Here is a 13,401-nt window from a genome sequence, read left to right as displayed (position 1 = left end):
GAAGATGTTGAAGACACCATAAACAACAGATGAAGACATTGAAGACACCATAAACAACAGATGAAGATGTTGAAGACACCATAAACAACAGATGAAGACATTGAAGACACCATAAACAACAGATGGAGACACCATAAACAACAGATGGAGACATTGAAGACACCATAAACAACAGATGGAGGTGTTGAAGACACCATAAACAACAGATGGAGGTGTTGAAGACACCATAAACAGATGGAGACATTGAAGACACCATAAACAACAGATGAAGACATTGAAGACACCATAAACAACAGATGGAGACATTGAAGACACCATAAACAACAGATGAAGACATTGAAGACACCATAAACAACAGATGGAGGTGTTGAAGACACCATAAACAACAGATGGAGACATTGAAGACACCATAAACAACAGATGGAGACACCATAAACAACAGATGGAGACATTGAAGACACCATAAACAACAGATGAAGACATTGAAGACACCATAAACAACAGATGAAGATGTTGAAGACACCATAAACAACAGATGGAGACATTGAAGACACCATAAACAACAGATGGAGACATTGAAGACACCATAAACAGATGGAGACATTTAATATTCTTCCATTTCAGGGATGTACAGTACAGTGGACATTGTGTCGGAAGACCATGGAAGGTCCCTCAATATGGGACCATTGACAGGTAGAGGACAGGAAACGTTGGACCATGCAAATCCTGTCGTAACCTGATCAACTTCTTTCAACAGACCTGGGTGGTCTGATGGTGAGTCAATCAACCAACCAAGGGTTTGAATATCAGGTAGTTTACTTACAGGTGGTCCCTGGTCTCCCAGGGGTCCAGGAGAGCCACTTCCACCAGGGGCCCCGGGGGCTCCAGGACTGCCCTGGTAGAGAGACAAATGATCAAGGATGAAATAATAAACTACAAGTTAAGTCAACTTATGCACATTTCATGCATGGATAAGAATTGGAATTGAACCGTAATATTTGTGTGTGTGTGTGTGTATATATATATATATTTATTTATATATATAGAGAGAGAGAGACAGAGAGAGAGAGAGAGAGAGAGAGAGAGAGAGAGAGAGAGGGGAGGAAGGGAGTAAAGCAGCACTTACCACAGGCCCTGTCGTACCCTGCTGTCCTTGTGGTCCATCCTTCCCAGGCAGGCCCTTAGAACAGAACAGACAGGACCAATAAATAAACTACTGCTTTCTCAGGTAGTCTCTTAGAACAGAACAGACAGGATCAACACAAACTACAGCTTTCCCAGACAGTCTCGTAGAACAGAACAGACAGGATCAACACAAACTACAGCTTTCCCAGACAGTCTCGTAGAACAGAACAGACAGGATCAACACAAACTACTGCTTTCCCAGACAGTCTCTTAGAACAGAACAGACAGGATCAACACAAACTACTGCTTTCCCAGACAGTCTCTTAGAACATAACAGACAGGATCAACACAAACTACTGCTTTCCCAGACAGTCTCTTAGAACAGAACAGACAGGATCAACACAAACTACTGCTTTCCCAGACAGTCTCTTAGAACAGAACAGACAGGATCAACACAAACTACAGCTTTCCCAGACAGTCTCGTAGAACAGAACAGACAGGATCAACACAAACTACTGCTTTCCCAGACAGTCTCTTAGAACAGAACAGACAGGATCAACACAAACTACTGCTTTCCCAGACAGGCCCTTAGAACAGAACAGAACAGACAGGATCAACACACAAACTACTGCTTTCCCAGACAGTCTCTTAGAACAGAACAGACAGGATCAACACACAAACTACTGCTTTCCCAGACAGTCTCTTAGAACAGAACAGACAGGATCAACACAAACTACTGCTTTCCCAGGCAGGCCCTTAGAACAGAACAGACAGGATCAACACAAACTACTGCTTTCCCAGACAGTCTCGTAGAACAGAACAGACAGGATCAACACAAACTACTGCTTTCCCAGACAGTCTCGTAGAACAGAACAGGCAGGATCAACACAAACTACTGCTTTCCCAGACAGTCTCGTAGAACAGAACAGACAGGATCAACACAAACTACTGCTTTCCCAGACAGTCTCTTAGATCAGAACAGACAGGATCAACACAAACTACTGCACTTCATACAGTTAGTAGTAGTCTGAACACTGAACATAACCTCCCATTATCAAAACACCAATGAATTCTGCAGAGATCCTTCGTTAAAACCAAATAGCCTGAAACCCTCCAGAACAACACTAACGATAATGGTAGGATAATGTGTACAGTAAGAGTAAGCAAGTCAGCGCTAAAAATGGTTTGTTATGTTTGTCTGGCTGACCTCTGGCTGACCTCTGGGAGGCTGGCTACGGTATCCACACTTACACTGACAAACTGTAAGAGTCCGTGAGATACCGTACTCAACCAGCCAGACTTACACTGAAGCTTTCAGACACACAGATGAATGGGTCAAGTAGGAAAGCAGGTGAGAAGGCATCATGGTGCTAGTCTGCTATTCAAACTGAATATCGCTCCATTTCATTAGTTGTGTCATTAAAGTGAAACAGAGTGATATTCCGTTTGTATTCCAGGCTATTATGGTGCAGCATGGTTGCGTGAACTCCAGTCGATGATTCAATTGAGGACAATCCCCGAACTCGATTAAATGAAGATAGAATCACGCAATCATTTGGATTGGAGTGAACACGAATAATACACAATCTGTCATGACATGGTTTTAACTTCCAAAAGTTGTCATTTTCAATTTCCTTGTAAATTACCAGAGTGATACCAACAACCATGTGCCTGTCCTTGCTTCAAAAACGTAATGTCTGTCAAGGTTCACATCACGACTAAACGGATGCTTGACTGGAAAAACATTTTTATTTTTATTTACACTTTTATTGAACTTGGCAAGTCAGTTAAGAACAAATTCTTATTTTACAATGACGGCCTACCCCGGCCAAACTCTGACGATGCTGGGCCAATTGTGCACCGCCCGATGGGACTCCCAATCACGTCCGGGTGTCTGTAGTGACGCCTCTAGCACTGAGATGCAGTGCCTTAGACCGCTGCGCCACTCGGGAGCCCCATTGAACCGACTGAAAGTTGCACTACAACCCAAGGAGTGTTTCAGGACAAGCCAATTAGAGAAAGTGTTCCTCATGGGCACATAACCAACACAAATCCTCATCTATGAGCTATGGCTTGTCTTTTCTATGGTTTTCTGTAGTTCAGCATGGCCGCTTCCAAGCCCATTCTCTTTGCCAGAGTGGGACGACCAGTCCCCCAGTGTGGGAGTCAACCCCCAGTCAAGCAGTAAACACCTCCCAGTAAAACCTCATAACGAGGCTCTAGAGTGAGGCCTTTTGAAGGTCAAGTGTAGCTAGAGGAAGGGCCAGAAAGCAGGGCTGGAGCTGGACATAGGGGCTCCTCCATAAAGAAGAGCAGACCCAGAACTGTGGTTTATCACCATGGAGAATCAAGAAAAGCAAGCCACTTTCTGCCCAAATACAGTGTCAACTAACTGTGTCAAACTGTGGTTATGTAATAATTAAGTAAAATAAACACACAAAAATGGGGACCTTCTCCAAGAGAATAATGACTAAGGAAATCCCTGGTCTTGTTTAGTCACACAGAGAGTTCATTCAGAGAAGAAGGCTTTCGTGATTAATTATGTCCTGTGTTGCTCTAACTGATTCCCAAGAGGAGGCTATTATTTTTCTGTTCTGATCTCTCTTGGCATCTTTAAAGATGTTACAAACTCAGATCACCCCTCTACATCCACAGCTTCATGGTTTCTGAGGTGTACAGCTACTGTATATTCCATCAGAGTCCTTGGCAACTGGCCAATATTACAGGGAATGGACCAATCAAGCACTATCATTTACAGTACAGCAAAGTGTTCCATTCTTCATGAAAATTACTCTTAAGATGATTTGCAACATTTTAGCTGTAAGCGTCATCATCATCATCGTCGTCATCATCATCATCGTCACCATCATCATCATCATCATCGTCACCATCATCATCATCATCATCATTGTCACCATCATCATCATTGTCACCATCATCATCGTCGTCATCATCATCATCATCATCGTCACCATCATCATCATCGTCACCATCATCATCATCGTCACCATCATTATCCATGGCATGTATACATCTAGATAACAGTGTTGACCCCTTGAGAGTGATAGAAAGAACTGTAGAGGTTTGAATAGGATTTTAGAAGTTCTTAAGAGGATCTTGGGAGTCGTCAGCTTATGGCTGTCGTTGAGGAGCCGGCCGTGAGTGGATAACAAGATGGAGATTCCATATCACTTTACACTAGTGTTTTCTTATCCATATCGGTTGGATCAGTGCAGAAGCTTGTGTGATACCAAAGCAGATTCTGATGAGATATACTGTCAGTGGAATAGTGAAAATCACATGATAACATCATTGGGCCTTTAGGTGACTTCATGTCAGGTAAGTTGACCCTAGAACCGTTCTGTTGATGTAGCAGCCTGTGTTGCTTTCGTCAGTCTTTGGGATAAAAAAAAATTGTATTATGAAGGTTCAAAAGCATCTCATAACTCATTTCTTTACAGCACATTTATTTTAAGTGCTGTGTCAGAGTATGAGACATGAAATTGATTCATAGGGAAATCAAAACAGCATTCTGTAAACATAAGCCAGCGATTTAAAGCATCGTGACATAAAAACGTCAGTGTTATGTTCGTTGTGAGGAAGGAAACAGAATTACGGGCTTCAAAATAACAAGAAAAAACGATTTGACTTTAATATTTAAAATTGAGCTAAAGAGCTCAGGGCGCTCAGGCTTTGAGCAGGTCATACAAACAGAATGTACATACAATACATAATGGAAATAATGAATCAAGTCAAACAAAATGAATAGACTGTTACCCTCTGTCCAACTGGTCCATCTCTTCCTGGTCCGCCAGGAGATCCACCAACACCCTGCAAAATATAACACAAATACAGAGTCAAAGTGATTTACAACATGAGAAACCGTATTAATTCAGGCCTGAATGGTGAACATCTCCTTTACAAGATGAGAAACCGTATTAATTCAGGTCTGAATGGTGAACATCTCATTTACAAGATGAGAAACATTATTAATTCAGGTCTGAATGGTGAACATCTCATTTACAACATAAGAAACCTTATTAACTCAGGTCTGAATGGTGAACATCTCCTTTACAAGATGAGAAACCGTATTCATTCAGGTGAACATCTCATTTACAAGATGAGAAACCTTATCAATTAATGGTCTGAATGGTGAACATCTCATTTACAACATGAGAAACCTTATTAACTCAGGTCTGAATGGTGAACATCTCATTTACAAGATGAGAAACCGTATTCATTCAGGTGAACATCTCATTTACAAGATGAGAAACCTTATTAACTCAGGTCTGAATGGTGAACATCTCATTTACAACATGAGAAACCTTATTAACTCAGGTCTGAATGGTGAACATCTCATTTACAACATGAGAAACCTTATTAATTCAGGTCTGAATGGTGAACATCTCATTTACAACATGAGAAACCTTATTAACTCAGGTCTGAATGGTGAACATCTCATTTACAAGATGAGAAACCTTATTAATTCAGGTCTGAATTAATGGTCTGATGGTGAACATCTCAACACCTGCCAAAGCTCCGCTGTGTGTATCCAGTCTCCTACAACTCACCCAGCCCATTCCAAACATAATCATAACTTAGCTATGAGGTTATAAAATATGTATCTTCTGCCACAACTTTACAAGAGTGGTCGTAAAGCATATCAATGAAAGGTGGGGATATTATGCAGAGGAGGGGAGGGGAGAGTAGTGGAGAGGAGGGGAGGGGAGAGTAATGGAGAGGAGGGGTGGGGATATTATGCAGAGGAGGGGAGGGGAGAGTAGTGGAGAGGAGGGGTGGGGATATTATGCAGAGGAGGGGAGGGGAGAGTAGTGGAGAGGAGGGGAGGGGAGAGTAGTGGAGAGGAGGGGTGGGGATATTATGCAGAGGAGGGGAGGGGAGAGTAGTGGAGAGGAGGGGTGGGGATATTATGCAGAGGAGAGTAGTGGAGAGTAGTGGAGAGGAGGGGTGGGGAGAGTAGTGGAGAGGAGGGGAGGGGATATTATACAGAGGAGGGGAGGGGAGAGTAGTGGAGAGGAGGGGTGGGGATATTATGCAGAGGAGGGGAGGGGAGAGTAGTGGAGAGGAGGGGTGGGGATATTATGCAGAGGAGGGGAGGGGAGAGTAGTGGAGAGGAGGGGAGGGGTGGGGATATTATACAGAGGAGAGTAGTGGAGAGGAGGGGAGAGTAGTGGAGAGGAGACGAGGGGTGGGGATATTATACAGAGGAGAGTAGTGGAGAGGAGGGGAGAGTAGTGGAGAGGAGGGGAGGGGAGAGTAGTGGAGAGTAGTGGAGAGTAGTGGAGAGGAGACGAGGGGTGGGGATATTATACAGAGGAGAGTAGTGGAGAGGAGGGGAGGGGAGAGTAGTGGAGAGTAGTGGAGAGTAGTGGAGAGGAGACGAGGGGTGGGGATATTATACAGAGGAGAGTAGTGGAGAGGAGGGGAGAGTAGTGGAGAGGAGACGAGGGGTGGGGATATTATACAGAGGAGAGTAGTGGAGAGGAGGGGAGAGTAGTGGAGAGGAGACGAGGGGTGGGGATATTATACAGAGGAGAGTAGTGGAGAGGAGTGGAGAGTAGTGGAGAGGAGGGGAGGGGTGAGTAGTGGAGAGTAGTGGAGAGGAGGGGTGGGGATATTATGCAGAGGAGGGGAGGGGAGAGTAGTGGAGAGGAGGGGTGGGGATATTATGCAGAGGAGAGTAGTGGAGAGTAGTGGAGAGGAGGGGTGGGGAGAGTAGTGGAGAGGAGGGGAGGGGATATTATACAGAGGAGGGGAGGGGAGAGTAGTGGAGAGGAGGGGTGGGGATATTATGCAGAGGAGGGGAGGGGAGAGTAGTGGAGAGGAGGGGTGGGGATATTATGCAGAGGAGGGGAGGGGAGAGTAGTGGAGAGGAGGGGAGGGGAGAGTAGTGGAGAGTAGTGGAGAGTAGTGGAGAGGAGACGAGGGGTGGGGATATTATACAGAGGAGAGTAGTGGAGAGGAGGGGAGAGTAGTGGAGAGGAGACGAGGGGTGGGGATATTATACAGAGGAGAGTAGTGGAGAGGAGGGGAGAGTAGTGGAGAGGAGACGAGGGGTGGGGATATTATACAGAGGAGAGTAGTGGAGAGGAGGGGAGAGTAGTGGAGAGGAGACGAGGGGTGGGGATATTATACAGAGGAGAGTAGTGGAGAGGAGGGGAGAGTAGTGGAGAGGAGACGAGGGGTGGGGATATTATACAGAGGAGAGTAGTGGAGAGGAGGGGAGAGTAGTGGAGAGGAGGGGAGGGGTGAGTAGTGGAGAGGAGGGGTGGGGATATTATACAGAGGAGAGTAGTGGAGAGTAGTGGAGAGTAGTGGAGAGGAGGGGTGGGGAGAGTAGGGGAGAGGAGGGGAGGGGAGAGTAGTGGAGAGGAGGGGTGGGGAGAGTAGGGGAGAGGAGGGGAGGGGAGAGTAGTGGAGAGGAGGGGTGGGGAGAGTAGGGGAGAGGAGGGGAGGGGAGAGTAGTGGAGAGGAGGGGAGGGGAGAGGAGAGTAGTGGAGGGGAGGGGTGTGATTAATGTTGTGCTGTAAGACCAGATCCTGGCACAAACAACCACCAGCCCTGATATTTTCCCTGTCAGCTATACACACACACACACACCACACACACACACACAGACACACACACAGACACACACACACACACACACACACACACACACACACACACAGTCCCCATCCTGGCCCTGAGAGATGTGGTAATGGCTGTGAAGAGAGAGGCAGAGAGCAGAACCAGCGAGGCCAACAGATTAAGTGTTCATATTTCTCTATGACCAGACAGACCCAACCAGTCACTCTGGTCCTCTCTACCACCAGCCAGACCCAACCAGTCACTCTGGTCCTCTCTACCACCAGCCAGACCCAACCAGTCACTCTGGTCCTCTCTACCACCAGCCAGACCCAACCAGTCACTCTGGTCCTCTCTACCACCAGACAGACCCAACCAGTCTCTCTGGTCCTATCTACCACCAGACAGACCCTACCAGTCACTCTGGTCCTCTCTACCACCAGACAGACCCAACCAGTCTCTCTGGTCCTATCTACCACCAGCCAGACCCAACCAGTCACTCTGGTCCTCTCTACCACCAGACAGACCCTACCAGTCACTCTGGTCCTCTCTACCACCAGACAGACCCAACCAGTCACTCTGGTCCTCTCTACCACCAGCCAGACCCAACCAGTCACTCTGGTCCTCTCTACCACCAGACAGACCCTACCAGTCACTCTGGTCCTCTCTACCACCAGCCAGACCCAACCAGTCACTCTGGTCCTCTCTACCACCAGACAGACCCAACCAGTCACTCTGGTCCTCTCTACCACCAGACAGACCCAACCAGTCACTCTGGTCCTCTCTACCACCAGACAGACCCAACCAGTCACTCTGGTCCTCTCTACCACCAGCCAGAACCAACCAGTCACTCTGGTCCTCTCTACCACCAGCCAGACCCTACCAGTCACTCTGGGCCTCTCTACCACCAGACAGACCCAACCAGTCACTCTGGTCCTCTCTACCACATGACAGACCCTACCAGTCACTCTGGTCCTCTCTACCACCAGACAGATCCAACCAGTCACTCTGGTCCTCTCTACCAGACCCTACCAGTCACTCTGGTCCTCTCTACCACCAGCCAGACCCAACCAGTCACTCTGGTCCTCTCTACCACCAGACAGACCCAACCAGTCACTCTGGTCCTCTCTACCACCAGACAGACCCAACCAGTCACTCTGGTCCTCTCTACCACCAGCCAGACCCAACCAGTCACTCTGGTCCTCTCTACCAGACCCTACCAGTCACTCTGGTCCTCTCTACCACCAGCCAGACCCAACCAGTCACTCTGGTCCTCTCTACCACCAGCCAGACCCAACCAGTCACTCTGGTCCTCTCTACCACCAGCCAGAACCAACCAGTCACTCTGGTCCTCTCTACCACCAGCCAGACCCAACCAGTCACTCTGGTCCTCTCTACCACCAGCCAGACCCAACCAGTCACTCTGGTCCTCTCTACCACCAGCCAGACCCAACCAGTCACTCTGGTCCTCTCTACCACCAGCCAGACCCTACCAGTCACTCTGGTCCTCTCTACCACCAGACAGACCCAACCAGTCACTCTGGTCCTCTCTACCACCAGCCAGAACCAACCAGTCACTCTGGTCCTCTCTACCACCAGCCAGAACCAACCAGTCACTCTGGTCCTCTCTACCACCAGCCAGACCCAACCAGTCACTCTGGTCCTCTCTACCACCAGCCAGACCCAACCAGTCACTCTGGTCCTCTCTACCACCAGCCAGACCCAACCAGTCACTCTGGTCCTCTCTACCACCAGCCAGACCCAACCAGTCACTCTGGTCCTCTCTACCACCAGCCAGACCCTACCAGTCACTCTGGTCCTCTCTACCACCAGACAGATCCAACCAGTCACTCTGGTCCTCTCTACCAGACCCTACCAGTCACTCTGGTCCTCTCTACCACCAGCCAGACCCAACCAGTCACTCTGGTCCTCTCTACCACCAGACAGACCCTACCAGTCACTCTGGTCCTCTCTACCACCAGACAGACCCAACCAGTCACTCTGGTCCTCTCTACCACCAGACAGACCCAACCAGTCACTCTGGTCCTCTCTACCACCAGCCAGACCCAACCAGTCACTCTGGTCCTCTCTACCACCAGCCAGACCCTACCAGTCACTCTGGTGCTCTCTACCACCAGACAGACCCTACCAGTCACTCTGGTCCTCTCTACCACCAGCCAGACCCCACCAGTCACTCTGGTGCTCTCTACCACCAGACAGACCCTACCAGTCACTCTGGTCCTCTCTACCAGACCCTACCAGTCACTCTGGTCCTCTATACCAGACCCTACCAGTCACTCTGGTCCTCTCTACCACCAGCCAGACCCTACCAGTCACTCTGGTCCTCTCTACCAGAAATCCAGGATAAATCAACCCCTAGAGACTAAGAATGGTGGTTAAGGGTTGCTAAGCAATGCATCAGTTAGATGCATTGCTCCCCCCTGCTCTACCATCCCCATTCAGACACACATACTTTGCTATTCATTGAAGTGGCTACCCATGCATTTCTCACTGTCAGGTTGTAAATGAGAGGAGAGGGTAGAGCTCATGACAAGGGTTATATTGTATTTACTGTATATTGTGGCGGGTGATGGTGAAAGAAATAGAGAGGCAAAGAGCTCTGTAATGGATGTTCCACAGGTGTGATGGTGAGAGACAGAGAGAGGCAAAGACCTCTGTAATGGATGTTCCACAGGTGTGATGGTGAGAGACAGAGAGAGGCAAAGACCTCTTTAATGGATGTTCCGGAGGTGTGATGGTGAAAGAAATAGAGAGGCAAAGACCTCTGTAATGGATGTTCCGGAGGTGTGATGGTGAGAGACAGAGAGAGGCAAAGAGCTCTGTAATGGATGTTCCACAGGTGTGATGGTGAGAGACAGAGAGAGGCAAAGACCTCTGTAATGGATGTTCCACAGGTGTGATGGTGAAAGAAATAGAGAGGCAAAGACCTCTGTAATGGATGTTCCACAGGTGTGATGGTGAGAGACAGAGAGAGGCAAAGACCTCTGTAATGGATGTTCCACAGGTGTGATGGTGAGAGACAGAGAGAGGCAAAGACCTCTGTAATGGATGTTCCACAGGTGTGATGGTGAGAGAAATAGAGAGGCAAAGACCTCTGTAATGGATGTTCCGGAGGTGTGATGGTGAGAGACAGAGAGAGGCAAAGACCTCTGTAATGAATGTTCCACAGGTGTGATGGTGAGAGACAGAGAGAGGCAAAGACCTCTGTAATGGATGTTCCGGAGGTATGATGGCGAGAGACAGAGAGAGGCAAAGAGCTCTGTAATGGATGTTCCGGAGGTACGATGGCGTGCGTCCCAAATTGAACCCTTTGACCTTTGCAGCACTCTACCTGCACCACTCAGGGAATAGGGTGCCATTTTGGAAGCAGCCATATATTCTCAGTGGCTGGTGTAGATGACAGCAGGTCCTTGAAGGTACCTTCCGGAAATAAACCCCTCTACTGTGTACTCTTAGGGGTTCTGACAAAATGCAGAAAGTCCGGACTCTTCCACCACAACGGGACAAGAACAGGACGTAGAAAGTCCTGATTCAAAGTAAATACCATCTAGACAGGGGACTCTTCCAATATCATTAAGAGTATGAGCTCCGCTGCTGCCTGAAACCCACTTCCACATATCACCAAGGCTTTGTCCCAAATAGCACTCTGTAGACAGACTTCTATACAAGGTCATTATGTTCTCTGATCTGTCCTCTAAGCAGACTAGGCTCAGTAATTAATAATGGCAGTTCATCATGGTTGTCTCATGTGACTGATTCCATCAGTCTGGTAGCAGCAGGGGAAGCCCTGTGTGCCAGGTTGTATCATGTGACTGATTCTGGTAGCAGCAGGGGAAGCCCTATGTGCCAGGTTGTATCATGTGACTGATTCTGGTAGCAGCAGGGGAAGCCCTATGTGCCAGGTTGTATCATGTGACTGATTCTGGTAGCAGCAGGGGAAGCCCTATGTACCAGGTTGAATCATGTGACTGATTCCATTAGTCTGGTAGCAGCAGGGGAAGCCCTGTGTGCCAGGTTGTATCATGTGACTGATTCAATTAGTCTGGTAGCAGTAGGGGAAGCCCTATGTGCCAGAGTGGGGTGTAAGAGACACCTGGTCTACTTCCCAAATAGCACCCTGTTCCCTATATAGAGCACTACCTTCGTACTGTGTAGGGTATAAGGTCCCATTTGGGGGACAGCCCTCGTGTGACGCCTCACGACGCCAAGACAGGAACCTTCTCCCAGCTGCTACTTATCTCTCCCTCACCTCACGCACACACATCTATTACACAAACAAGCACACACACGCACGCAAGCAAGCACGTGCACACACACACACACACACACACACACACACACACACACACACACTGTAATTACAGTGGAAGGCTGATCTATGACTATAATAGGTTTTCCAGACAGTTGAAGCAGTGTCTCTGTGGAGGTAGTAATCACTGGTCTCATCACAATGTCTCTGTGGAGGTAGTGATCACTAGTCACATCACAGTGTCTCTGTGGAGGTAGTGATCACTAATCTCATCACCATGTCTCTGTGGAGGTAGTAATCACTAGTCACATCACAGTGTCTCTGTGGAGGTAGTAATCACTAGTCTCAACACAGTGTCTCTGTGGAGGTAGTAATCACTAGTCACATCACAGTGTCTCTGTGGAGGCAGTAATCACTAGTCACAACAGTGTCTCTGTGAAGGTAGTAATCACTGGTCACATCACAGTGTCTCTGTGAAGGTAGTAATCACTAGTCACATCACAGTGTCTCTGTGGAGGTAGTAATCACTAGTCACATCACAGTGTCTCTGTGGAGGTAGTAATCACTAGTCACATCACAGTGTCTCTGTGGAGGTAGTAATCACTAGTCACATCACAGTGTCCCTGTGGGAGTCAGGAGAGGAAAACAAAATGGAGATGAGGTATATATGTCTTTACTCACCTGAGGTCCTGGTAAACCAACATCTCCTTTTTCCCCCTTTTCACCATCACTCCCCTGAAGCAGAAATGGACATGAGAGAAAAACAACCTCTTTATCATTCATTCCTTTGTCATTTTGTCATCTCATACAAAGCCAGTGGGTAGATGGAATGGTTTGCAAATGATTGACTGTACATTAGTCACTGTGTTATGGAACACAGTTTAACCAGAGGCAAATGTGTTTATATACAGGCTATATACTGTATCATATCTCATGTTTATATACAGGATATATACTGTATCATATCTCATGTTTATATCTCATGTTTATATACAGGATATATACTGTATCATATCTTATATCTTATGTTTATATACAGGCTATATACTGTATCATATCTCATGTTTATATACAGGCTATATACAGTATCATATCTCATGTTTATATACAGGATATATACTGTATCATATCTCATGTTTATATACAGGCTATATACTGTATCATATCTCATGTTTATATACAGGCTATATACTGTATCATATCTCATGTTTATATACAGGCTATATACTGTATCATATCTCATGTTTATATACAGGCTATATACTGTATCATATCTCATGTTTATATACAGGCTATATACTGTATCATATCTCATGTTTATATACAGGCTATATACTGTATCATATCTCATGTTTATATACAGGCTATATACTGTATCATATCTCATGTTTATATACAGGCTATATACTGTATCATAT

At 46.9% G+C, this 13,401-nt stretch overlaps 1 protein-coding gene across 5 annotated transcripts in view; it reads right to left on the bottom strand.

Moving 5' to 3' along the window:
• The window catches only part of col14a1a (collagen, type XIV, alpha 1a), a 244,399-nt gene that overhangs the window by 34,881 nt on the left and 196,117 nt on the right, over positions 1-13,401 (bottom strand). For all 5 annotated transcript variants that reach the window (XM_036935521.1, XM_036935515.1, XM_036935520.1 and 2 more), the window contains 4 exons: positions 12,665-12,718; positions 4,903-4,956; positions 1,127-1,180; positions 824-895 (listed from right to left, as the gene is read on the bottom strand). In XM_036935521.1, the coding sequence (XP_036791416.1) occupies positions 824-895; positions 1,127-1,180; positions 4,903-4,956; positions 12,665-12,718 (234 nt within the window). The remainder of the gene's footprint in view (positions 1-823; positions 896-1,126; positions 1,181-4,902; positions 4,957-12,664; positions 12,719-13,401) is intronic.

The sequence above is a fragment of the Oncorhynchus mykiss genome, chromosome 2 (genome assembly GCF_013265735.2).
Source record: "Oncorhynchus mykiss isolate Arlee chromosome 2, USDA_OmykA_1.1, whole genome shotgun sequence".
In the NCBI taxonomy this organism is placed as follows: domain Eukaryota; kingdom Metazoa; phylum Chordata; class Actinopteri; order Salmoniformes; family Salmonidae; genus Oncorhynchus; species Oncorhynchus mykiss.
Note: the sequence above shows the minus strand (reverse complement) of the source record. Positions and strands in the feature narration are given on the sequence as shown.